The sequence below is a fragment of the Tachysurus vachellii genome, chromosome 9, assembly GCF_030014155.1.
Source record: "Tachysurus vachellii isolate PV-2020 chromosome 9, HZAU_Pvac_v1, whole genome shotgun sequence".
NCBI classification, from domain to species: Eukaryota; Metazoa; Chordata; class Actinopteri; order Siluriformes; family Bagridae; genus Tachysurus; species Tachysurus vachellii.
Genome location: NC_083468.1, coordinates 27,200,389 through 27,227,695, shown reverse-complemented (window position 1 = coordinate 27,227,695; position 27,307 = coordinate 27,200,389). Strand labels below are relative to the sequence as shown.

The 27,307-nt window shown below is 37.6% G+C and overlaps 1 protein-coding gene across 1 annotated transcript; it reads right to left on the bottom strand.

Moving 5' to 3' along the window:
* Positions 1-1,333: 1,333 nt before the first annotated feature.
* Positions 1,334-23,651, bottom strand: LOC132851170 (NACHT, LRR and PYD domains-containing protein 5-like). The gene is made up of 19 exons (XM_060877808.1): positions 23,357-23,651; positions 23,033-23,116; positions 21,762-21,816; positions 19,829-21,669; positions 19,529-19,705; positions 18,955-19,125; positions 10,676-10,759; positions 10,267-10,371; positions 9,899-10,003; positions 9,626-9,715; positions 9,264-9,321; positions 8,136-8,163; positions 6,125-7,922; positions 3,796-3,969; positions 3,427-3,600; positions 3,163-3,336; positions 2,906-3,079; positions 2,602-2,772; positions 1,334-1,703 (listed from the first exon to the last, which is right to left on the bottom strand). Exons 1-19 carry the CDS (start codon positions 23,413-23,415, stop codon positions 1,697-1,699), a joined length of 5,529 nt encoding a protein of 1,842 aa, XP_060733791.1. The 5' UTR covers positions 23,416-23,651; the 3' UTR covers positions 1,334-1,696.
* Positions 23,652-27,307: the final 3,656 nt, after the last annotated feature.

Here is a 27,307-nt window from a genome sequence, read left to right as displayed (position 1 = left end):
TTTGATGAAAATGATTTTCACTTCTCCTTTTCTATCACTTGCTGCACAGAACCAGTAAAATCAGGTCTATTAATTTCTGGACCCTCCAGATTAAACTCAGTCATATCCAGTCACATGTCATGACTCCATCAGCCAGCTCAGAATATTAGGGTTTAAATCCTCTAACCTGCTACTGTATTTCATTTCTATAAGCCTTCTGTTTGAGCTTTGATCAACATATCTGTACCTACAGTATGTACAATCTGTACTTCCTGTCTGCTCACATGGAATCTCCCATCACACAAAACTCTATCGAACACCCACAAAACCACAAAAAATGATCAGTAAAAACAAACCCACATTAAACAAACCAAACACTTACAGAAACTAGGTTTTAGAGTTTAACATGTGAACTCATGTGTAACATGTGAACTCATGTGCACTCATGTGAACTTCATGTATGTTTTCATAAAACAATAAAAACAATTGTATTACATTTTTTCTGTATAGCTGCTTTATGACAATGTCCATTGATAAGAGTGCAATACAAATAAAGTTTAAACGAACTGAATTTTTCTTTATTAGGATCTGCCAAATCTCTGGATTGACCCAAAGCAGGGATTTCACTAGTTTCTTCTCAGACAGTTTTCTGCCCAATCATATGCTTTTTTCCAGCTTCAGCCCAACCTCAGGAATCCGACCAAGGAGCATCTGGTTAACATCAACCTCAGGTTTCTACCCATCATGGGGCTTCTCCCATGGTAGGGCTTTAGCAGACAAGAGGCAAAACTCAGGTTTCTGCACATCTTCAACCAACTGACCAATGAGGAACTCAGACTTCTGCCCATGCCCCTGCTATCAATTAGCAGTTTGAGCATTCTACCAACCAGGAGCTTCTGTCCAGAAACTTGGACTTCTGCCTACCCTCAGGCACCTCAGGCCCAATCTCAAGCATCTGCCTAATCATGGACTTCATCCCAACACAACTACTCAACCAGAGGCCCAGCATAGGACTTTAGCAAGCAGGCAAATTTATCCCACTATAGATCTTTGTCCACCTGGAAGTTTTCGACCAACAAAGGACCTCTGTTCAAACAGGGACTTCAGCAAAGCAGCAGACTTTTGGGACAAGCTTCTGCTTGACCATCTGGAGGCTTCTGCACAACCGCTAGTTTTCCATACATGAGGTTTTTGACATTGGGTGGCAGCTGTACCCTACTCTCACCTACAGCTAGCTCTAATCTGCTCACATTTAAAACAACATGAAATTTGTGAAAAAACATTATTTCACATGTGGGTTTTTTCTGTAAGAGCTTTGTCACACTAACAATCAACATCAATCATACCGCACTAATCACATTTTCCATTCATTTATTTCCATCCAAATCCATTATTGAAGCTAAAACTAGCAGTAATCACACAAATCTTCTACAACCAACAGCACAAACAGCAGCTTGGTTTCCAGCTGTACTATATTTAATATATTTCTGAGCTTCTTTATGATTCTGAAGGCATTCTGTTGACCTGGAAGCCAAACACCACTTAAACACCTAAGTTTGCTTGATTAGCTACAAAGGTGGAAAACTTATTACTCATCTATTACTCATCTGAGTCTAGAAAGCAATTGTGTCAGGAATGATGATGGACATCTAAGAAAGAGTGAGTATGTGTTAGCTGTTGTCTCCACAAGACTTACACCAGGTCAGGTCACAAGATCTCAGAGCCTGTAAGATAAATCGAGAGAATTATTAGACATCCATACGAACTATAATCATTTATAAACTCAGAACTGCTAAATTCCAGATTGTGATCAGTCAGAAGGTGTTGATTAATTTTCTATAATAGCTGCTGTGAAAGTTGTGCAGCTACAAATCACAGATTTATATTAATATGCTTGCTCTGTTACATGTGATGACGGGCCATTCAATGCCCATCAGCAGATTGTGTCATTGCAATGAATTGAACTGATTCGTCAATTCACTGTTCTTCAGCCATGATACTGTAGCCCAGTTTGCCACAAGAAACCCAGAGCTCGATTCACGTTCCACATTAACTCCCACTATTTAGTTTTAAGGTAATTAAAAATAGGTTTTTTGCCTACTCCCTGTGTGTTTTTGTATTTGTGTTTTCTCTTGCTCTGATGTTTGAGACCACAGTGGGCATGAATGCAAACCTTCTAAGACCTTAAAAAAATCTACTCTCTTCCTGCATCTCCTCAAGTCCAGTCTCTGGCAGCAAGAGGCCAAATAGGAATTTAAGGGCTACATGCTGCCACTGATGAGCTCATTGCGCTCCATGAGGCAAACTTTGACACCCACCACTTACTGTACTTCCCAAGCTCACTGGCAACAACAATGTTGAACCTAAGCACGTTTAACCACATTGCATAGAACCTAAACCCCTATGTCATACCTTCTCCATGCCACACCAACCAGCACCCATGAAGACATGGCTTGTGTGTTGGATTGTGTTAAGACTTAATCAACTAGGAACACAGTGGCACTAGCCTACAGGGTCATAACATTAACATTGTTTCCACATCACACCACTGTGATGCTTATTATCATGAATCAGTTATATGTTGTTTGTGAAATTTTTTGTAGCAGTTAGTCAGTAACTCACTCCAACTTCTCCAGTGTGCACTTTTCATTCTCCTTTATATCAGTTAGCAGTTTGACTCCCTGGTCCCCTAAATCATTACAGCTCAGATCGAGCTCTCTCAGGGTTGAGTTTGAGCTCAGAGCTGCGCCAAGAGCGACACAGCCTTCCATTGTAATGTTACAGTCATGCAACCTGCAGAAAAAAGAGTCCAAGTTCATAAAGTCATGTGTTTGTTGTAGTATTTAGGTCTAAAACACTGTGGAAGAATCTTTTTTTAAATTCTTAATAACTTTCCACACCAATGTAAAACACAAATAAAACTCACTTTAATATCTCAAGGTTACAGAGTTCAATCTTCAGGAGATCAGAGATTAATTTCATTCCTAAGTCTCCTATTTTATTCCAGCCCAGATCCAGTTCTCTTAGGTGAGTGGGGTTTGATATTAGAGCTGAAATCAGATGAGTCCCACCTTCCTGTGTAATGCCACAGTCAAATAACCTGTGGGGAAAATAAATAAAACATCTGTTGGTGTTGGTCACTCAGAACACACACCAAAAGTAATATGTTTGAGCTGACATTACTTTAATTTCTCCAGTTTACAGCTTTCTTCCTTTAAGAACTCAGAGAGCAAGTCAAGGCCTGTCTGTCCTGCTTTGTTTCTCCCCACATCCAGCACCCTCAGGTGAGATGGGTTCAACCTCAAAGCTGAAATCAAAGCAGTAAATCCTTCCTCTGTAATGTTACAGCAATTCATCCTATAAAGTAAAGAAAAAACAACGTTAATGAAGGTTTTGATACTATACTACTGGGTCTTGGTTTGTTTAAAGTTGACAGAGCTTTCTCACCTCAGTGTCTTTAGTTTACAGTTCGGGCTCTGCAGGGCCTCTGAGAGCCGCTTTACTCCTGAATCCCCCAGTTTATTGCGGCTGAGACGCAACTCTGTTAGACATGATGACGTAGAGGAAAGAACTGAAGCAATATCTGCACAGCATTTCTCAGTGAGACCACAGTCACCAAGTCTGAAACAGAAAAAAGGAATAAGTGATCTGTCCAGAGAACCTCATCCATTTAATCCAAATAATGCATACAGTACATAAATTCAGTACATTCCCCAGAGTATCACCTTATCAGCTTTTTTACAGCTTTTTCCACTCCTACATTTAGATAATTTATTTCTTGATTTGATTTACAGACGAAGAAAATAGTGCTCTTACCGTAGGATCTCTAATTTACACTGTGGATTCTTTAGCCCATCAGCAAGCAGTTTGACTCCTGAATCCTGTAGTTTATTATCACTCAGGTCCAGCTCTCTCACACAGGAACATTCTGAGCTGAGACCATTGGCCAGACTTTTACAACTTTTCTTTGTAAGGTTACAGTCACACAGCCTGTAACAAATTAAATGTGAGCATTAATTTAAATTAATAAAAAATAATATAAAATCTGTCACAACATGCATCATTAAGAACCTTTCTATATATCAGCCACAACATTAAACCCACTGACAGGTCTGGTGAATAATGTTCATTATCATGTCACCCTATTAGGGCACAAGAGACAACTTATCTGGCTATGAAAGTTTAAAAAGAAGAATACCCCTAGAGTCTGCGAGAGCAGGGGCTCAAGAAGGTTCACAGACTGAATTCAACAACCAGCGCACCACAGAAAATCCCAAAAGAATAGAACTCAACCACCATTGAACAGTTCCACCAGATAAACCTTCTTAACATTGAAGGCAAGATCTTTTTCAGTGTGTTGGCACAATAACTGATGCAGTATTTAAAACAAAACATGTAGTTTCAGTGACATGTAGTTCCAGTTGACAACTACAATCACAAATCTAGTGAAACACTACTTCCAGGATCTATAGTTTTGCCTTACAACATCAAGCGTTACCACAATTTGGCAACTGCTGGAGGTAGGCATCGTGTTGGGGTTAACCATCTCTTCACTGGCCTTCAGGATGGCAATGTAAATCATTATCAGAGCCTCAAAATGGGTTGTGGGAAGAGAATGACTACAGTGCAATTACCACCAATTTGAGCCAATATGGATGATCTAACAACGCTCACAACAACTGTCCCCTGCAGCAAGAGGCTATTGGAGAAACCTCATGAAAATATAACATGGGCAAGGATGAAGTTAAAGCCCATTAAATGCAGAAGCTTCTCCATTGTGAAAGGCCAAGTCAAGAAAGATCAAAGATTTTATGTCAGCGGAACACCTGTACCAACTGTGTAAGAAATGCCAGTAAAGAGCTTGGGGAGATGGTATGATGTGAAGCTCAAAGACACCAAGCAGTTTGAACAACTGAAAAATGATGTCAGTATGTACATGGAGTGCATCAACAAGACATTGTTGCCAGGAAAACACAAGTGGTGGTGCTTTCAGTTTGGAATACTCCTAAGGCTCTTATGGCCTTTAACTTTGTATGAGATCCCCATCACCAAGTTTGAAAAGTTGGAAAGGCTGATCAGCATGCAGCTGAAGCAGTGGCTTGGCCATGTTGTTTAAGTTCCGTCGGACTCTATGGACATGGCGAGTTGGAACTACCAATCACAGGAATCGTTGAAGAGTTCAAATGGACAAAAGCAAGGCTCATATTGACCCTAACTGAATCTGAGGATGCAGTCATTCAAACCCCCATCAGAAACTGTTCAGAGTGCAAAGTCAGAGATGTGGTCGGACAAGTACAGAATGGGAGGGTAGGGCTTGGACTCATCCCAAAAACTCCTCTGTGGCACAAAGCAACATCAGTACAGAAAAGACAGCTAGTGGTAAAAGAGGTCAGGAGACAGGAGGAGGGAGAGCGACATGCCAAAGCCGTCTCAATCGCCAAGCAGGGAAAATGGACCAACTGGGAAGTCCTGGCAGATGGAGGGAGCACAGCTGAGTTTTGTCATCAGAGCCACATATGACCTGCTAAAGATCCCGTCTGTTCCCTGTGTCAAGTAAATGCAATCCTAAGGCACATTTCAGCAGGGTGTACTACAAGTCTAAAAAAAGCCAAAAAAGCAGTAACTGGCTCTGGATCAGGCATAAGGACCTCACTTGGGCAGCAAGGTAGAGATGTCAGGCATAGGCATCAGGGATATAGAGGGTATGGCATAGAGGGGGGTGTACCTGGGACGCTGGGTACACCTTTGAGCCTTCTGGAGACGTTGTGGGCTTCAATTGACATACCTTACCCTACTTTTTTTTGCCACCCCTTACCGACTGCTACTACCAGGAGTTTCCTACTAAAGGGATTGAAACATCTAGTTCTATTAGCTTTACTACTAATGGCACATCTCTGGGGTGGAATATATTAAGGCAGCAAGTGAACAGTCAGTTCACAAAGCTGGATGTTGGAAGCAGTAAAAACGGTCAAATGTGACGTCTCAGTCTAATAATAGTTCAGAACAATTAACGTTAAACTAACCATGTGACCCCCTTTAAGGTCCTTGTGAGTTATAATTATAAATATAAGTAGTAGTCTGATCATTATTGATGTCATAAAACAAATTCATACAAGGATAAAAATCACAGGCAGAAAAAACTTACAGTACTTTTCTGGATGCAACGATAAGTAAGTACATGTTCTTCAGACACTCATCCGATGCTGCATACTTCTGTAGGTTGAACTCTTCTCGATCCTCTTCTGAGTTCAGCAACAAGAAAACCAGAGCTGACCACTGAATTGGAGAAAGTTGGACTCCACGGAGTCGATAATTTTCTCTTTTATTCAAAAAGGCTTGAACTTCCTGTACCAGAGACTGGTCATTCAGTTCATTCAGACAATAGAACAGATTGATGGTTTTGCATTCTGCTGGATTCTTTCTAATCTTCTCCTTGATGTACGTGGTTATGTCCTTGTTTGTGACAGCGGCATCTTTGCTCAGAGAGCTGCGTCCTGTCTCCGTCAGTAGGCACTGGAAGAAAGCTGAATTAGACTCCAGTGAGAGACCCATGAGGAAGCGGAGGAAAAGGTCCAGGTGTCCATTCTTTCTCTGTAAGGCCTTGTCTACTGCTGTCTTTAGAAGGTCTATCAGTGTTGCTTTGCTGGAGAGGCCGAAGATTTCAGGGGTTTGTTGTTTTGAGAGATTTCCATTGACACATGAGAGAAATACATACATAGCTGCAAGATGCTCCTGAACACTCATATGCACAAAGCTGTACACTTTCCCCAGGAGTGAAGTGATTTCCTCAATAAAGATCTGAGTGCAAACCCCTGAGTACATCGTGGCCTCGTGGACATCAATGCCACACTCAATGATGTCGTCCACATAAAAGATCAGGTTTCCTTTCTCCAGCTGCTGGAACGCCAGCTTTCCCAGTTTAAATACAATGTCTGCAATCTGTTCAGGATTCATTTCACATTTTTTGTACTTTTGGGATCCACGTTTGATCTGTAAGATCAGAAAATGTGTGAACATTTGAGTCAGGGTCTTTGGGATCTCTCCACTTTCTGCTTCACTGAACATTCCCTCAAGAACAGTTGATGAAATCCAGCAGAAGACTGGAATGTGGCACATAATATAAAGACTCTGAGTTGACTTTAGGTGTGAGATTATTTTATTAGCCAGGGTTTGATCTCTGATCCTTTTCAGGAAGTACTCATCTTTCTGAGGGTCATTGAAGCCTCGTACCTCTGTTACTCTGTCAATATAAACAGCAGGAATCTGACTGGATGCTGCTGGTCGAGATGTTATCCAGAGAAATGCAGATGGAAGCAGATTCCTGTTAATAAGGTTTGTTAACAGAGTGTCGATTGAAGCTGATTCTGTTGGAACAGTCAACATTTTACTGTTTGTGAAATCCAGAGAAAAACGAGACTCGTCCAGTCCATCGAAGATGAACAAGATTTTGTAACGATGAAAGTCTATTTTATGTTCTTTGGTGTCTGGGAAAAAAAAGTGGAGAAGCTCCAACAAACTGAGATGTTCTTGTTTCTTAAAATTCAACTCCCTGAAGTTAAATGAAAAAATAAAGTCCAAATCCTGATTAGCTTTTCCTTCAGCCCAGTCCAGAACAAACTTCTGAACAGAAACTGTTTTCCCAATTCCAGCAATGCCTTCTGTTAGCACAGCTCTGATGGGTTTCTCATCTCCAGGTAAGGCTTTAAATATGTCATTATAATTGATGGACTCCTCTGTTATTAGTCTCCTATGTGACTTTTCAACACATTTGACCTCATGTTCATCATTTACGTGTCCAAACCCAGTATCTGATGTGATGTAGAGTTCTGTGTAAATCTCATTTAGAAGTCTTAAGTTTCCATACATTGAGATTCCCTCGTTTATTGTCTGAAACTTGCTCTGCATTTTTGATTTGAATCTTTTCTTCCACACATGGTTCAGTTCTGAGGACACAGAAAAAAGAACACAATATTTGGCTTTTGTTTAAAAAATATTACCATCTTGACGCTAAGTTAAAAAAGCTTGATAAAACAAATTTAATCTTCTTTACATGATTAATAAATCATGTAAAGATTAATCAATTAATAAAATAAAAACTACATTGGTGATGTGAAGTTCTGTGTTTTTCTGCACATGAATGGTGTTCTGTACCTCACCTTCATTACTGCTCTGATGCTCTTTGTTCTTTGGGCCAAACAGAAACATAACAAATTAACCAATTCATTAATTTGTTAATAAATTACTGAGTTCAGGACAGATTAATAAAGACTTATCAGGAAATATTTGGGTTGTTGTTTTATCAGAATTCACTGAGACTGTTTTGGTACTTAAAATAAATAGTTAATAATTTAACAATGCTCAGGAATGCAATAAAACAATTTTGGAGTGATTTGAAGAGGAGACAAAGCTCTAAAGACAACATATTAGCTTAGAAGCTCCAGTAAAACAAAATATTAGAACATCTGGTCTCTCAAGAAGAATCACTGGAGTTGTTGTTGTCATGTTCTGTCATGTGGAAATGGGAAAAAAGGAAAATGGAAAATCACACAGTCTGGGTTCTACCTGCATACCAGAGGTGTGGGTAGAACCTGGGACTCCACCAAGAGCTTGTACCACCACATTAGTGAAAATCAGACCAGGGTGCAGGATAGAACTTATTAGCACAAAACAAAACTAACAACACAACATTAGGACAAATGGGAAACAGGTGACAAGGCAGGAAACAGAACAATAAACACATGACGTGAAAACAAATACTCCCTCTGGTGGTCTGGTAGGGAATTGTCTCAGTAACTCGACAGTAAGGACAGCTAATATGAAAGACACATGATTACAGTAAGACACAAACAGACAAAGAAACTAGGACAGAGCCAAAGTGCTGAATAAATAAATGTGTTTAGATTTGTGATTTAAAAGTTGAGATTGAGATTCTGGAGGATTGATTTCCAAAGTTTTGGAGTTGGCCACAAATGATGTACCAGTCATGGAGGAGAAGGAGAAATAAGGTAGGGTGAATAGACCTGTATCAGTGGACCTGAGAATCTGTGTTGGGATGTAAGGATGGAGGAGCTCGGATAGATAAGGAGGAGTGAGGATATGGATAAGGTTCTTAGGTGGTCATGAAGAGAAGTGCCCACTTTAAAGAAAAGTTTAGACAAAATGATAAAATCTCACCATACTTTAGGAGACATATAGAAGATATTAAGAGTGTATTAAGTGTATTAGGACCAATAGAACCTAATCTCCCAAACTCACTCACTCACAAACACACATACAGTACATACCAAGTCCAGGGAATCAGCATTGAGCACCATCAAGGGATCTGATATGCCATGTTTATTTCTTAAATAAAGAAAACATTATGCTAATGTTAAGTAAGCAATAAAACTCTTTGTTGATGGTTTAATACAGTGACAGTAGAGTAAAAAACCTGATATTTACTATTTTGAGGAACAATCAATGATCACATTCATAAATAGTGAATATGCATGTTGTTATACATTCAACTAACTGAGTGAATTTAATTGCGGCCTACACACACACGTGTGTGTGTGTGTGTGTGTGTGTGTGGGTGGGTGTGTGTGTGTTAGCCCAAACAGTTTTTCCTATAGTCCATTTACAGAGTATTTTTGTAATATAAACATACTTTTCTTTCTCTCTCTGAAACACTATTTCTGCTCCCATTGATTGCTGACTCTTCATAGACACAACACTGGGTTCAGGGGACTCTGTGGCCCTGTAGTAGCAAAAGTATTTTAACTTATTATTAAAAACATGCTCAAAATACACAAGCATTTTCTTGCAGTTTGTTCATATAAAACATAAAGCTGTTCCTAAGGACTGTTTTTTTTCTATTTTATTTATTTATTTTTTAAATTAGTGTGTTGGGATGTAAAACCGTCCATATTGCCTTCCTTACCTTTCTTTCGCTCCCTTAAACACTATTTCTGCTCCCATTGATTGCTCACTCTTCATAGACACAGCGCTGGGTTCAGGGGACTCGAAGCTCTTTTGAAGAAGAAGACTAAATACACAAACCAGTCACAATTCATAATTTTTGTAAAATAAAAACAGCACCAATGTGAATAAATGAAAAGTATTTTACATTTATTTTTAAATATGCTGATTACACACAAGTGTTTTCTTCAAGTTCATTCATAACACATAAAGTTGTTCCTATGCAGTTTCATAACACATAAAGTTGTTCCTATGGAGTTTTTTATTTATTCAAACCAAGTCAACTACTTCAAACATATCTAATTTTAAATCTTACTTAATTTACTGTACCTTTCTTCCTCTGCTTGTTGAAACACTATTTCTGCTCCCATTGACTGCTGACTTCTCATAGACACAGCGCTGGGTTCAGGTGAGACAGACCTTCCATTCCGGTGTCTAATTTAATACACAATGTACACATTACTGCTATTACACAGCAGGTCTGCTGCATTAAAGAAACCAAAGAAAATGATGCCACTTATTAGTGCTTTTATTATTGGTTCAGTGTGAAAATTCCCATTTGGCTGCAATGACTTGTACTTATAAAAGGATCAAGGTCTGAGTTCCTGTGTACAGTCTAGTAACAGAGACGCAGCGCCATCTAGTAAACCTAATAACAAATGCAGATGCTTTACATGAGACCTGCTGCTATTCTACCAATTCTACGTTCATTCTTCATGTGATTATTTAAATGTCTCACCTCCCATCTATAACGCCATCAGGGGAACTCATTTTCACAGGTGTGTGCTGTGTTTTGTTGTGTTCGTCAAGAATAAAGACAGACCTGCAATCACACAGTCACAGTCGATAAATAATAAGGTACAAGTCAAGAAGAACGAAGACCGAATTGAACAACTGATCACTGATGACCGTCAATCCTAGTGACCTTTCACTAATCACTGTTGTTCAATTCAATTCGTTTTATTTCTATAGCACTTTTCTAAATGAACATTTATATTAGACATATTTAAATGTGTTTGTATTTATCCGGAATGAACAAGTCTGATGTGACTGTGACAAAGAAAAACCTCCTTAGACGGTTTGAGGAAGCTGATGGGTGAGATTATAAATCATTATAAACACAGGAGAGTGTGAATTATCACAAACACCAGAGATTGTCATGTTCTTTCTCTCCGTATAATCCCTAACCACCCTGTATATATATATATATATATATAATAAATGACGCACTTGTTGAAAAATCCCAGAAGTACTTACTGTGTTTTCTGATCGCCGACGGTAACGTTTTACTTTCGGTTTAAACAAAACAACACGGAAGAGCAGAAAACACTGATCGCATTCTGATCTGATTAAACTACCCGCATTCACTGTGTATATATAGATAAATTCCTTATTGTCATTGAACAGACTACACTAAAATTAATTGTCTGTCTTTAAAGTGTAATAAAAAAAGAGAATAATAATAATAATAAAAAAAAAACGAAGGATGAATAAATAAATAAAAATGAGTACAAAGGAAGACTTCCTGATCAGATGGGACTGTTGTTAAAGAGAAGTGGAAAGATATCTGTATCTGTCATGTGTCTCACCATAGACTTCTCACAAACACAAAAATGACGAACTAGAACAATTATTGTCTCATCCAAAAATCTTTGCCATGAAAAATGTTGGATCTCAAAAATGCAGCAGTGGATATTTTATATGACATCATAGATGGCAAACTAATGCTTTCACACCCTTTATTTTCATCTAGACCGTCTGCTTTACAGATAATCCTTTATTCGGATGAAATCAAAATTTGCAATCCACTTGGGTCTCATGCTTCAAAGAATAAGTTGCTCATGTTTTACTACACTTTGGGTAACATTAATCCAAAGTACAGGTCAAAATTAGCTTACCCAGAATATTCCTTGGATAAACTTTAATACTCATGTTAACTGCTGTCTGTTTTGACAGCCCCAGGAATAAATAAATCTCTTACTGTTGTTGATGATAAGAAATATAATAAATCAGAATAAAACCACTTTTTGACCAAGTGTTTATATTCACACAAGCAATTTGTCTTATGATTTTTCAAATACATGAACAGACACAAACAAAAGATCACTAAAACGACAACAAAACACAAATCTTTGACCTTTCTTAATTAAGATTCTTTAAAACTCTAAAAGAGTTTTTAGGGGTGGTATTATTCTTAAAATTAGCACAACAATCTAACTGAACATGCACCAAAACTTGCACTTCATAGCTTTCACTTGTTTCTGGTAAAATCTACTTCAAAAGGAGTTAACATTTACTTGTCAAGAAAGAAGAAGACCAAATTTCTTAAATTAAGATTTATGAGCTAGTGTGCAATGTATTTTCTAAGACTTTTTATCTTTTATGGCAAAAAACAAGACATATTTTCTAGAAATAAGCTTTTTTTTACTTTCTTAGATTTTGTTTTTTGCAGTGTAGGACTGAGGGACAAACGACTGTCTTCAACAGCAAGTTGACAAGATCAGGAGGCACTAAAGAGACCAGAAACCTTTAGACAGCATCTGCTTTGTACTGTGGCTTCTGTGTAAAGGACTTGGATAAAACAGTGAATTATTGTCTAAACTAATTCATAGTTAGTCTACACAGACACATCATAAAGCAATAAACAAACAAACAAACAAACAAACAAACCATGCTTGCTTCATTTTCTTATTTATACATTTAAAAAATAGATCTATTTGTAAGTTAATGAATATTTTTACTGATACAATACCTTCGTTTATCCGATTTGTTTGTAATTAAATCAGATTAAATTGTTAGAATGATATTTTAAGCCGTCGCTCGGTCGTTACTCCGCATCTCAGCAGTGGGTCACATCCTAACATTTCATAACAAGTCTTCAGCACTGTGTTGTTCTATGTAGGTCCCTGGTCCTGGAGGAACGTCTCATTTGAAGTAATTATACTGACATACGTGTCCTCTAGTGACACTTGTTTTCGGATTGCGTAGGAAACCCTTCCACAACCCCACTAAAGGATGTGCCCTAGTTTGCACGGGTTAGTTTTGAAAACACAAGATCAACAATTAGAGTTGCTCTTACCTTGAACGCAGGTATCCTTCGAAGTCCCTCGGTCTTCTAACAAAGGTTCTGCTCCAAGTTCTTCCACCTGTTCTATTGATTGAATCTTTAGATGAAGGAGTCAGACTTAGACCTTTTTGTCTTTTCAGGATCCTCACAATGGGAGGCCTTGTTTTTATTAAAAATAGTGTAATACAAATAGGTGTGTGTGATATATGTAATGTAAAAGAAAAGGAAATTACAAACAAAATCTCCTTCAAATAGTCAAACAATTCTAGCGTAAGTAGAAATAAGTAAAATGCAAAGATAAAACAAACCAAGAAACACTCTCCTAGTGTAAGCCTGCGTTTGTTCTCCTGATGCACCCTCTATAAGCAATAACAAAGTATAGCACAATGAACTTGCCCCAAAGTGAATGCACACCGATAACTGGTTCTAAAACCCTATTTATACCATTTATTAGTATGATCTCATAACGGTCATTCTGCTTCTGTCCGTATCCTGTCAGGTGTCTCATGATCTCATGCTTCTGCAAAACATCCTGAGAAATCTCCTCAGCTGCACGGCTGACTGTGTGTTCTTGTTCTGCTGGCACAAAAGCTTGTGATTTCCTTTTAAGCTTTCACTGTTACTCTCTATCTTAATATCTAAACATACTAATGAAAATTATATAATTTCTTAATCACACAATGGTTACATACATTCATATAAAAGGTAAATGAAACTTGCCATTCTATAAAATGGAAAAGAAAACTTATAACAATTCAATAGTCTTCTTTCAGCAAAATGATGGGTCTTGAGCCAACTGTCTAGGTACAGTGTCTGTTCCTCTTTGGGTTGACTCAGGTTCCTTCTACTGTAGGTCTTTTTCTTTACAGTTTTAATCAGATATATTCAATTTCTTTATGTCATATACCAATTTCCCCATTTCTTTTAGTTTATTTTCCACAGATTCCTTTTTCCTTGCTCTCTGTCTTTGTTGTCTTTTATTTCATTTCTCTCTTTTTGCTGCATTAATTTCACTTTGTTTCTTTATATTATTGGATGAGATTGTCACATAAGGATAACCAGGTGCACGTTGTATGGCAGTTACACGTGATATGGCAGTTACTCCACTCCTAACATTTCTATTCACACATTTCACTGTGTATTGCGTCAGATATGTATAATTTGAAATGACAATAAAACCAAATATTATACACAGCTCCTCATTTATAAATTTTCCTTTCCAGAAATCCAGACTTCATCACTCCTTGGTTTTAATGATACTGTGTGTTTGGCTGTGATCTGTTATAACCTCTTTATTCAGATCACATGATTCTTTAAATATATACAGGTCATATTGACACTCATATAACACATCAAAGATACACCTCGTGGGAAATGTTTTAAAATGTTTATTCAGGTGAGGAGTTCATTAGCTTTCAGTAATTTTTCAAAATAGGTCTTTCACTTTGTGCATCGTTACAGTATATGCGAAATGTTCGGAAATGTCAGGCGCAGAGACAGTGATGAGTGTAAGCTAAAACAAGTAGATATATCAGACTAATCCCAGTCACTGTACAGAGAGAATCAGTGATGTACAAACTGAGTATCTAAGGCAAAAAAAATCTTTAAAATTAAATTCATATTAATCCCTCATGAGCAAGCCTGAAGTTTGTGTAGCTCTTTATTTTTCTCATTAATAGAACATGCAAACACAGTCGTCAACCTCACTACTAGTGTTAAGTCTCGGTTAATGCTAACCCTGGTGGCTGTGAATTCTTCCAGCGAGAATTTATATTATTTTAATTAAGTGTTGAAAATCTCTAACTTCTGTAACATAACATTGATGTAATTATACTGATGTACTTGTCCCTTAGCGACACGTGTTTTCGGATTGCGTAGGAAACCCTGCACGCCCCCGCTAAGGAATGTGTCCTAATTGGCACGGAGTCGTGTTGGAAACACAAGATCAACTATCAAAGTTGGTCTTACCTTGAACGCAGGGGTCCTTCGAAGTCCCTTCGGTCTTCTAACAAAGGCTCCTCTCCAAGGTCTTCTACTTAATCTATTGTTTGAATCTTTAAGTGAAGGAGTCAGACTTAGACCTTTTTGTCTTTTCAGGATTCTCACAATGGGAGGCCTTGTTTTTTATTAAAAGTAGTGACATACAGATATGTGTGTGTAATATATGTAGAATAAAAAGAAAATTACAAATAAAATCTTCCTTCAAATAATCAAACAGTACTAGAATAAGTAAAAGGTATTAAGATGCAAAGATTATAACAAACCAAGAAACACTCTCCAAGTGTAAACTTGCGTTTGTTCCCTGATGCACCTAAAGTATAACATGCACTAAGGCTGTCTACAATAGAATGCACACACAATGTGATTCAAGCTGGGCTTTTATACATTTTTACTGTGGCCAGTTTGATTGGCTTTGTGCCTTTTAGACGGCTACCATATTAGTTCATAAACACTTCTCGGTTTCCCAAACATATCTCGTCAGCGACTCTGTGTGCACTACTAATGTGTATATATGGTCATACTTCCTGCGACTTATCAGGCTGTGATTATATAGAACTGAAGCTTTCTCCCACCATAGAATTTGACAGCGAGCTATAAAACACTACACGTGTATGTCACTCCCCACGAATACACAGTAGGCGACATTTCAACAGCAGGCCTTGAAACACTTTGTGTGCGGATACTCCCTAGTGATAATACACAGTAAGCTTTATAAGTGTTTACTACAAGAAAGTTTACAGTAAAATAAACAACATTAATCTAACCAACTCTATTACATGACAATACATGATTATAATAAAAAGAAAAGCATTTCAGAATTTTTCTTGAACATTCTGAAAATAAAACATAACACATAATGCATTATAATCTTCTTTTCTTTTGGAATCTTCTTCCAGCTGTCTAGGTACAGTGTCTGATCCCTCGGTGTCTTCTTTTAAACCCTTATATTCAAATCTTTCAACTCTTCAATCAATTCTTCAACCTTTTGTATTTTTACATCAATCTTTCTTTGTTTATTCACCTTACGTTTCTCTTTTCTTTCCCTATTTCTTCTTTTCTTTGCACTATCTATATCCTTCTGTCTAAGTTCATAATTGGTCGTGTTGTATCGTTATTCATTCATTCATCTTCTACCGCTTATCCGAACTTCTCGGGTCACGGGGAGCCTGTGCCTATCTCAGGCGTCATCGGGCACCAAGGCAGGATACACCCTGGACGGAGTGCCAACCCATCACAGGGCACACACACACACTCATTCACTCACACAATCACACACTAGGGACAATTTTCCAGAGATGCCAATCAACCTACCATGCATGTCTTTGGACCGGGGGAGGAAACCGGAGTACCCGGAGGAAACCCCCGAGGCACGGGGAGAACATGCAAACTCCACACACACAAGGTGGAGGCGGGAATCGAACCCCGACCCTGGAGGTGTGAGGCGAACGTGCTAACCACTAAGCCACCGTGCCCCCTTGTATCGTTATATTTATTTTTATTTATTTGCTGAGAACCAGTATAAAGAGAACCAGTATCAGGTATGTAGAGTCCTGTAACTCCATCCCGTACATGCCAGTGTCTGATAACATCTCGTGCATGCCTCTGGCTCTCAACAACATGTAACATAAATACATGCAGAACAAGCTTTTTGTGAGTGTAAGTGATAATATCAGTGATAGACAATTATATTACTGGAATTTATTTTATCCTATGTCTTCTTTTTTTATTATTATAGTAGTATACTAGTGAAGAAATGACTTGTATAGTAAAGAAGAGTTTACATGAGCATAAATTCAACTACAAATTACTGCACAGTAATCTGAGGTGTCTATTAGGGAGCGATGTGGAAATCAGCTCCTTAAACAATATAGAACTCCACAGTATAGTCTATAGTATAAATACAGTAGTTTACCCAATGATGTGTAAAGAGTTAAATGAGATTCATCCACTATTTTATAAATGTATAGAAAAAATAATAGTCATTTTGTTACATTTCTGTTTATAACAACAAACACCACTAATGTTTTCTTGGTTAGCTAAAAAAAATGTCCCTAATTCCCTCTACTGAACTCATTAAAACAATTATTCATTCATTCATTTTCTACCGCTTATCCGAACTACCTTGGGTCACGGGGAGCCTGTGCCTATCTGAGGCGTCATCAGGCATCAAGGCAGGATACACCCTGGACGGAGTGCCAACCCATCACAGGGCACACACACACACTCTCATTCACTCACACAATCACACACTACGGACAATTTTCCAGAGATGCCAATCAACCTACCATGCATGTCTTTGGACCAGGGTAGAAAACCGGAGTACCCGGAGGAAACCCCCGAGGCACGGGGAGAACATGCAAACTCCACACACACAAGGTGGAGGCGGGAATCGAACCCCCAACCTTGGAGGTGTGAGGTGAACGTGCTGTGGATGTGGTAGCTCAGTGGTTAAGGTGTTGGGCTACTGATCGGATGGTCATGGGTTCGAACCCCAAATCCACCAAGCTGCCACTGCTGGGCCCCTGAGCAAGGCCCTTAACCCTCAGTTGCTCAGTTGTAAGTCACTCTGGATAAGGGTGTCTGCTAAATGCCGTAAATGTACATGTAAATGTAACCACTACGCGCTAAGCCACCGTGCCCCCTAAAACAATTAAAGATTGTAAAATTATAAAGAATAACAGCAAAAGAGCTCCATCAGGTTCATCCTTACACCTGGTCTGGTCTGGAGATTTAGACTCTGTAAGATAATTGGACAGTAATGTCACACATTTAATACAACATATAAAATCAAGCCCATATTCCCTACACACATTATTTAAAAACCTTTAAATAGATTTCAATAAAAAAACAATGACTTGGTGATCTTTTTTAATCTTAATAATACTGAAGCATTGTATAGTATACTTCATGTTCTGGTTAAGAGCATTGGTGTGTGTTTTAGCTGCATATTCATATCCAGGCTGGACCTTTATTAACATCACTAATTCCATATCCAGCTTCATCCTCCTGACTAGAAATAATGCTGCATTCGACTTAATCCTTAACGTGGAATTTGAATGATCATGAACAATTCATTTCTGTGCATTCGAGCCACAAATTGGGAATAAACAGAGCACCAAAACGACCAGATATAGGAACAGTTTCTTCCTTCAGGCAATCCATCTGATGAACACTTAACATACATCTGATGAACACCTAACATACACAGAACAAACCCCATTTATACAAACGCATTTATATTTTATTTTGCACATCTATATTTGAATTTGCACATTTTTACTTCAATTTGCACACTTATATTTCAATTTGCACATACAACTGTCTATTATTTATGTGTTCATGTCTTACCATTGCTACATGTTTACACTGTGGAGCTCCTGTACTAGAAAAAATTGTGAAAACATACTTGGCAATAAAGACCTTTCTGATTCTGATTCTATATTAACATAAACATTACTATATGTTTTATATTATTTTAGCAAATTTATACCCAGCTAACAGTGATAAATGGTTTATATTGTCCTCCTCAAAAAGAACCCAGTGTTATAGGTTCAACCACAGGTAGGACATTCGGTCTTACAATAAATTGGGGAAAACATTCATTATTTTATTGAAAGCATTAACAGGGTTTATTCTGGCTTCATTTTGTTACTTGTTATTAAGTTGTTTTTTTTTCCTGAAGCACAACCTAGAGGTGTCCACCTTGTTTTCAGAACGAATGCATTTTAAAAATAAGAATACAGAGAAATTAGATTATTTAGTCCATTATGGACAGGACTGATAACAATAAATGTTACTACCAGCTTCCATCACCTTCAGTACATTATTTTACCTGTTTTTGCCAAATAATGACTTAAATAATGACATATTAAGTATGACATTCCTTATGACATGAAGATTTCCAATATGACCTTATATAATTTATTGAGAAAGGATTTGTAGTAACTCACTCCAACTTCTCCAGTGTGTACTTTGCATCTTCCTTTATATCAGTTAGCAGTTTCACTCCCTGGTCCCCTAAAGCATTATCTCTCAGATCGAGTTCTCTCAGGTGTGACTCTGACATCAGAGCTGCAGCAAGATCGTCACAGCCTTCGTCTGTAATGTTACAGTTACGCAGCCTGCAGGAGAAAAAGACATTAGACTTTAGTGCAGTATTAATACAATAATTTTACATTCACTGTTGGTGCTGAAGATTCTTTTTGATTTTTCAGCTTTTCCTGTACTATGATCCCCAAACATATTATTCCTTTTATTCAGCAACAATCTTATGTACTGAATACGCAGAATACGAAGAGATCATACAAGAAGAACTCACCTTAATAGTTTTAGTTTGTAGTATATATTATCCAACATATTCCTCAACATTTCTAACATATTGCTCAGTTTTATTCAATAGAATTCGCTCTGGGTAAGAATGTGGGCCAAATGCCGTAAATGTATCCGCCGTTTCTCTCTTACTTTTAGTGCAGACTATTAGCACTACGGTCACTCATTACTTTAAAAAGTAAATCAAGCTCTTACCGTAAGATTTCCAATCTACACTTTTTGTTCTTCAACCCAAGACAAAGCAGTTTGACTCCCGAATCCTGCAGTTTATTATCACTCAGGTCCAGCTCTCTCAGACATGACGAGTCTGCTATGAGAACGTTTTCAGCCAGAACTCTGCAGCTTATCTTTGTGAGATTACTATCACACAGCCTGTAGAAAAAAATGTTTATTGACTTTAGTAGACATTAATGACTCTAGTAGAATAAATATGATCTCATCATTACTGAAATTTAACAAATGAACCACATTCACAGAAAATCAAGAAAAACTTACAGAGCTTTTCTGGATGCAGTGACAACTGGGTACAAGTTCATCAGACACTCATCAGATGCTTCATACTTCTGTAGGTTGAACTCTTCTATCTCCTCTTCTGAGTTCAGCAGCAAGAAAACCAGAGCTGACCACTGAACTGGAGAAAGTTGGACTCCACGGAGTCGATAATTTTCTCTTTTATTCAAAAAGGCTTGAACTTCCTGTACCAGAGACTGGTCATTCAGTTCATTCAGACAAAAGAACAGATTGATGGTTTTGCATTCTGTTGGATTCTCTCTAATCTTCTCCTTGATGTACGTTGTTATTTCCTTGTTTGTGACAGCAGCATCTTTGCTCAGAGAGCTGCGTCCTGTCTCTGTCAGTAGGCACTGGAAGAGAATTGAATTAGACTCCAGTGAGAGACCCATGAGGAAGCGGAGGAAATGGTCCAAGTGTCCATTCTTACTCTGTAAGGCCTTGTCTACTGCTGTCTTTAGAAGGTCTATCAGTGTTGCTTTGCTGGAGAGGCCGAAGATTTCAGGGGTTTGTTGTTTTGAGAGATTTCCATTGACACATGAGAGAAATACATACATAGCTGCAAGATGCTCCTGAACACTCAGATGCACAAAGCTGTACACTTTCCCCAGGTGTGAAGTGACTTCCTCAATAAAGATCTGAGTGCAAACCCCTGAGTACACCGTGGCCTTTTGGACATCAATCCCACACTCAATGATGTCGTCTACATAAAAGATCAGGTTTCCTTTCTCCAGCTGCTGGAACGCAAGCTTTCCCAGTTTAAATACAATGTCTGCAATCTGTTCAGGATTCATTTCACATTTTTTGTACTTTTGGGATCCACGTTTGATCTGTAAGATCAGGAAATGTGTGAACATTTGAGTCAGGGTCTTTGGGATCTCTCCACTTTCTGCTTCACTGAACATTCCCTCAAGAACATTCGATGAAATCCAGCAGAAGACTGGAATGTGGCACATAATATAAAGACTCTGAGTTGACTTTAGGTGTGAGATTATTTTATTAGCCAGGATTTGATCTCTGATCCTTTTCAGGAAGTACTCATCTTTCTGAGGGTCATTGAAGCCTCGTACCTCTGTTACTCTGTCAATATAAACAGCAGGAATCTGACTGGATGCTGCTGGTCGAGATGTTATCCAGAGAATTGCAGATGGAAGTAGATTCCTGTTAATAAGGTTTGTTAACAGAGTGTCTATTGAAGCTGATTCTGTTGGATCAGTCAACATTTTACTGCTTATGAAATCCAGAGAAATACGAGACTCGTCCAGTCCATCGAAGATGAACATCGTTTTGTAACGATTAAAGTCTATTTTATGTTCTTTGGTTTCTGGGAAGAAAAAGTGGAGAAGCTCCAACAAACTGAGATGTTCTTGTTTCTTAAAATTCAACTCCCTGAAGTTAAATGGAAAAATAAAGTCCAAATCCTGATTTGCTTTTCCTTCAGCCCAGTCCAGAACAAACTTCTGAACAGAAACTGTTTTCCCAATTCCAGCAATGCCTTCTGTTAGCACAGCTCTGATGGGTTTCTCATCTCCAGGTAAGGCTTCAAATATGTCATTATAATTGATGGACTCCTCTGTTATTAGTCTCCTACATGCCTTTTCAACACGTCTGATCTCATGTTCCTTATTGATGTGTCCACACTCACAATCTGATGTGATGTAGAGCTCTGTGTAAATCTCATTTAGATGTCTTAAGTTTCCATACACTGACATTCCCTCGTTAATCATCTGAAACTTGCTCTGCATTTTCGATTTGAGCTTTTTCATTATTTTCTGTACCACACCTTCGGTACTACTCTGATGCTCTTTGCACTCCATCACTAAAGGCTAAAAATAAATAATTAATCAATTAACCAAATGAACTAACTAAAGAACTAAACAGTAAAAAGTTCATTTTTTACAAACACACATATACATACCTGTGATTCAGCTTCCAACTTCGATGTGGAAGGATTTGATGTGTCATGTCTCTCTCTTTAATTCAAGAGTAAATTCAGTTAGTGTTAAAGAAGGAATAAAATTCTTCAAGGTGGATTTTATAATAAAAATACTACAAAAGGAGGTTTTGTGATGAAATGGTGTAAAAAGTCTATTTCTTCATATAAGACTTATTGATTCAATTGAATCGTGATATACAGAACATACATCCTGTACATATACAGTGGGGCAAAAAAGTATTTAGTCAGCAACCAATTGTGCAAGTTCTCCCACTTAAAAAGATAAGAGAGGCCTGTAATTTTCATCATAGGTACAGTTCAACTATGAGAGATAGAATGAGAAAAAAAATCCAGAACGACCACATGTTCACTTTTATAGGTTTACTTAAAACGGCTCACTCTGGTCTTCCTTTGACGTGATTTACCATACAAGGAGATCTGCCTAGCAACAAGACAACTAATGCTCTGATTGGTGGATTCCAAAATTGGTCAAACTTTTCCATGTTATGTGATGGTGTAATTACTGAGATATCAAATCATTCTGTATTTGATTCGTAATCCTGAAACTTGTTAGTTAATAAACTTAATCATAGTGTAATCTTGTATTTCTGTGGGAAAATACACGTCAGCCACTTATGAGACCAGTTCATTTCTTCCTAAACTTTCCAACCTCGCCATTAATTAACGATATTTTCTTCATGTTTTTTTGATGGTATGATTATTGAAATATTTGGTGATGCTGCCTAATAGTTTTTTTCTGTGTGAGATGCAACATGGCAGCTACTACAAAAATACAAAATATTTTTTTTCCTATTATATAATTGCTATTATAATATTACCCTCGCAATATATTATTATAGATTGTATTCATTGTATTGTGAGCATGATGATTAGTGGTCTGTGTCATGTTTCTCACTTATATATTATAATTAATTTATATTTAATTTTTTCTGTATTTTTATTTATTATCCTTTGTTAGTTTGTCTGTCTATGTACTCACCTCTTTAATTGAATTTGATGACATTTAATAGACTGTACTTAATAAAATCTAATGCTGAATATAAAATATAGAAGTTCCCTTGTACAAACAAAACATTCATAGATACGGCAATAGGTTCAAGCTGTTTCTTGTATCTAAATTCTTTCAGGTTTCCATCAATAGCGGTTCATATTTTGTAAAATAAAAAAGTGGGGTCAAATTAGAGCTTCCTTTAAGGGCAACATAATGTCAGGATATAAAAGACTTTACTCACCTTTTTTCATTTGTCTTTCGAAACATTAATGGAAACTCCATTGACGTGTCACTCTTCATAGACATGACGCTGGGGTCAGATGATCTGGGTATTTTTTCGGATATTTAATTGTAAAAATTTCAGTTAAACAAAAGGCTTCAGACAAACGTGATCTGTGTTATTAGAGACTGAAGATGGAGTAAAACAAACTGGCGGATATTAAATATATAATACATAATTTAAATAAACACTGGTTTCAGCTTACACAGAGGATGAAGGCCTTTGGTTGTTTGGTTGGGCCTTTGGTTGGCAGAATAATGTCAGGATATGAAAGACTTTACTCACCTTATTACATCTGTCTTTTGAAACATTAATGGAAACTCCATTGATGCGTCACTCTTCATAGACACGACGCTGGGGTCAGATGATCTGGGTCCTTTTTTTGTATTTCTAATTGAAAACAATGTGCATATGTACAGATTGAATCAACTGAGGTACAGCGACTGGCCCCACTGGATGGTCAGTCAACAGAGCTTTCATTTTGTTTTTCTTAATAAACTTTTTCGAAAAAACACTAATTCTGTCAAACACGTTAAAGTAAAAAGTAAAGTCATTACTCTTCTGCACATGAATAATTTAATGATATATAATCACACTATCCGGTGTCACCCAGAAGAGGACACGTTTCTTCTGAGTAGAAATAAAACACTGAATGCTTCATGATCAATATTTTACATGTTACTTTAAATGTCTCACCTCTCAGCTTTATCCTCATCATCAGGGGAACTCATTTTCAGAGATCTGTGCTGTTTTTGTAAAGGTGAGTTCTTCAGGAATAAATGCAGACCTGAATAATCACACAAACACATTTATGTCATAATTCTACAGTTGTACCTACTGGACATAGGAACAGAGGAACAAGGGGGAAAACATCGACTATTACAAGACACAGAGGTTCTGATTACACAAAAGTTTGGGTGGAATTGTCATCTGTGTAGAGACTTTGTGCTGTTCTCTATGAACATCTGTGCATTGTTTGTTGAAATGTTGTTATTAATGTATTCAATTTTAGAGATTTAAGCACTTATGTACGTCTCTCTGGATAAGGGCGTCTGCCAAATGATGTAAATGTAAATGTAAATGTTGTACTATAGTGACCCCTCTGTTCAAATTGGGATATTGCATGTTATTGTTTAGGCCCTTACTGTATATGATGACATAACAAAATCCAGTGTATTTGTCAGCAGCAGCTACAGGGAAGCGCATAAGGTCATAGCTACTGCTCCTTGATTTAAGTTGATTTGAAGTTACACTTTAGTTATTAAGGTGTGTGAGATAAAGGGCAGAACAGACTTGTGGATGTTTGATATTTCCAATAAAAACCGGTCATTAAGGTCTGTTCTGCTTACAGGGAAACTGGCGTTTGGTGTAAGCCATTCTTTATAATACTTAAAAATAAAGAATTTATTTGTATTAAAATATAATATTACGTTATAAGCTACAAGTCCTTTGTCATTATATTTCTATAATAACGTAAACAAAACGAAACCTAACAAATGCGTCACATACGGCGGTGACTCCGTTTCAGGCGCAGAGCCACAGAGTAAACACGGAATAAACACGGAATAAAAACCAGCAAAACATCACATGGAAAGAAGACGTCAGTTTGTTGTTGTTTGTTCGGTCCGACATACAGACAAAATTAACAGAGACTAAAGTGCATGAGAAAATGTTACAGGATTTATGAAATGTGAAATACTAAACCTTTTGTCTTGTTGGTACCTGTCGATGGGTCAAAATTTTCACTTTCACTTCCGCACACGGAAGGTGAGGTACCGCCTCTCAGGTGTGGTACCGCCTCTCAGGTGAGGTACCGCCTCTCAGGTGAGGTACCGCCTCTCAGGTGTGGTACCGCCTCTCAGGTGAGGTACCGCCTCTCAGGTGAGGTACCGCCTCTCAGGTGCTCTCAGGTGTGCTCAAATGTCGTACCTCAGCATGAGGGCAATGTAGAACATGTTTGTAGGTGGAGGTTTGGGAAGTGGAGTTCAGTGTAGATTACGGTGTAGAAACCTTCATAATGTACATAGAGATCTGTTTTTTTTTATGATTATTTATTCCTATTACATTTTCACATTTTAGATATTCAGTATTATTGATGTTGGTTATTTTACTGTATAACGTGTGAGGGCTTTATTCCTCTTATACCACAGCAACTGATTACATTTTTAATTTAATAAAAAAGTCATATTTATTATTATATTTAATGTCCTAGAAAAAATAATCAAGTAAAGCATTTTTTAAAAACTTGTGTTTAATACAAAAGAGCTGATAACAATAAAATAAAAGAAAAAAACAAAAGAAAAACTTCAAACTTGCTGTGACACTGGTATTGTCATCCTTTACTATAAGTCAGTATGAAAATACATTTTGTGGTAAATTGTCAGTCCAATGTGACATAAATTATGAACTGAATGATGACTTCAGTGTATTAAAAAGTCACATTACTCCCTGTCAGTACAAGTGCTATTATTAGCAAACACAAGACCTCCAAAGGGTATAAGGTGATCTCCAAAGACCTTGATATCCCTGTTTCAACAGTACGCATTGTTATTAAGAAGTTTGCCAATCATGGAACCGTCAAGAACCCTGGAAGTTGGGGAAAGAGGAAAATTCATGAGAGAACTCTACAATGGTTGGTGCGAATGGTGTAAAAAAACACCACGTCTAATATCCAAAGACTCGAAGGCCAACCTGGAACTGTTTGGGGTCATGGTTTCACCAAGTACTAAATGCCGCACACAAAAACAAGCAGGGCTTCACGGGAAGAAAAGGAACGACTGTGTCAAAGTGTACCTGGACAAACCACAATCATTCTAGGAAAATGTCCTGTGTGCAGATGAAACAAAAATTGAGCTTTTTTGGCAATGCACTTCAACAGTTTGTTTACAGATGACCCAATGAAGCAGTTTTGCTACATCTGGTACTGGAGGCCTTGACCTCATCACAGGAATCATGAAATCAGAGAATTACTAAGAGATTTTGGAGCAAAATGTCCTACCTAGTGTAGGAATACTTTGAGTGGTTTGAGTTGAAGATAATGGGTCCTCCAGCAAGGCAAAGACCCAAAGCACACATTCAAAAGCATGCAGGAATTGTTGAAAAGGGAAAAAGGACCATTTTAATATGGCCAGAAATGAGTCGTGATCTCAATCCTATTGTAAATCTTATGGTTGAGCTGAAATCTGCCGTTGGAAAAAGAACCCTGCAAACATTCAACAGCAGAGAAATGCAGGAAGCTCATAGATGGCTACAAGAAATGTTTAGAAGCTGTCATTGCTGTGAAAGGGTGTACAACCAAATATTAAGGAAGGGTGCCTTTATTGCTGCCCATGCTGTTTTTTCCCCCTGTTTTTCCTTTGAAATTACTACATGGAAGTTACTACAATGTTCTTTGTTTAATTACTTTGGACCTCCAATTAAAAAACTCTGATGATATCATTTTGGTACATTTTAATTTATTCCTGTAGATATTGCACAAGTTACACAAAATAAAGGAGTGCCAATAATTGTGAGCAGGACTGTAACAGTTATAAACACTCATTGTCTCATGAGCCTCTCTTAGAAAATGCAGCTTTTCCTGATACCAAGAATGTGTGAAGTGTAAAATCTTCTCTTCTCTCATAAAGATAAAAACCTATTCAGCTTTACCTCTGAAACTGGAGACTCCTTCCATTAACACCTACTTACAGTACATGTCACGGTCCACAATACATGTCCCTGTGAACAAGCGGTTACTATAGCAACTATAGTACTATAGCAGATAAACTCAGTATTAGGTGCTGAACGACTGTACTGACGTTCTGTATATGAAATAAACACACGTTTAGTCTTTTTCATAGATATATAGATATAGATATATTTCTTTTATTTCTGATTTGAATATTAGTCAAAAATACACGGTATGATTGAAACATATTGCACTACATCATAATGCTGAGCACGACAGGCGTCACATGTGCAGTAAATGAAATATCTTAAATATTAAATAACTGACAAAGTAAATATGTAAACACTAAGCTAGTTAAGATATTCTTTTCTCTATTGCAACACTTCCGATTAAAGTGGTTCGGTAACAGTACAAAATCAAATAAAGGGGGGAGAGAGAGAGAGAGAGAGAGAGGGAGACAGAGAGAGAGGGAGACAGAGAGAGAGAGGAGAGAGAGAGAGAGAGAAAGTGAGAGTGAGAGACAGAGAGAGAGACAGAGAGAGAGAGAGAGAGAGAGAGAGAGAGGGAGA

What these genes read in the sequence shown, in the direction of transcription:
- LOC132851170 (XM_060877808.1), bottom strand. Translation starts at nt 23,415, where the DNA reads ATGAAGAGTGACGCATCAATGGAGTTTCCATTAATGTTTCAAAAGACA. An exon ending in CGAAAGACAAATGAAAAAAG is followed by an intron (nt 21,817 to 23,032) that starts GTGAGTAAAGTC and finishes CTTGAATTAAAG; the next exon opens with AGAGAGACATGACACATCAA. An exon ending in TGTAAACTGGAGAAATTAAA is followed by an intron (nt 3,080 to 3,162) that starts GTAATGTCAGCT and finishes TTTTCCCCACAG; the next exon opens with GTTATTTGACTGTGGCATTA.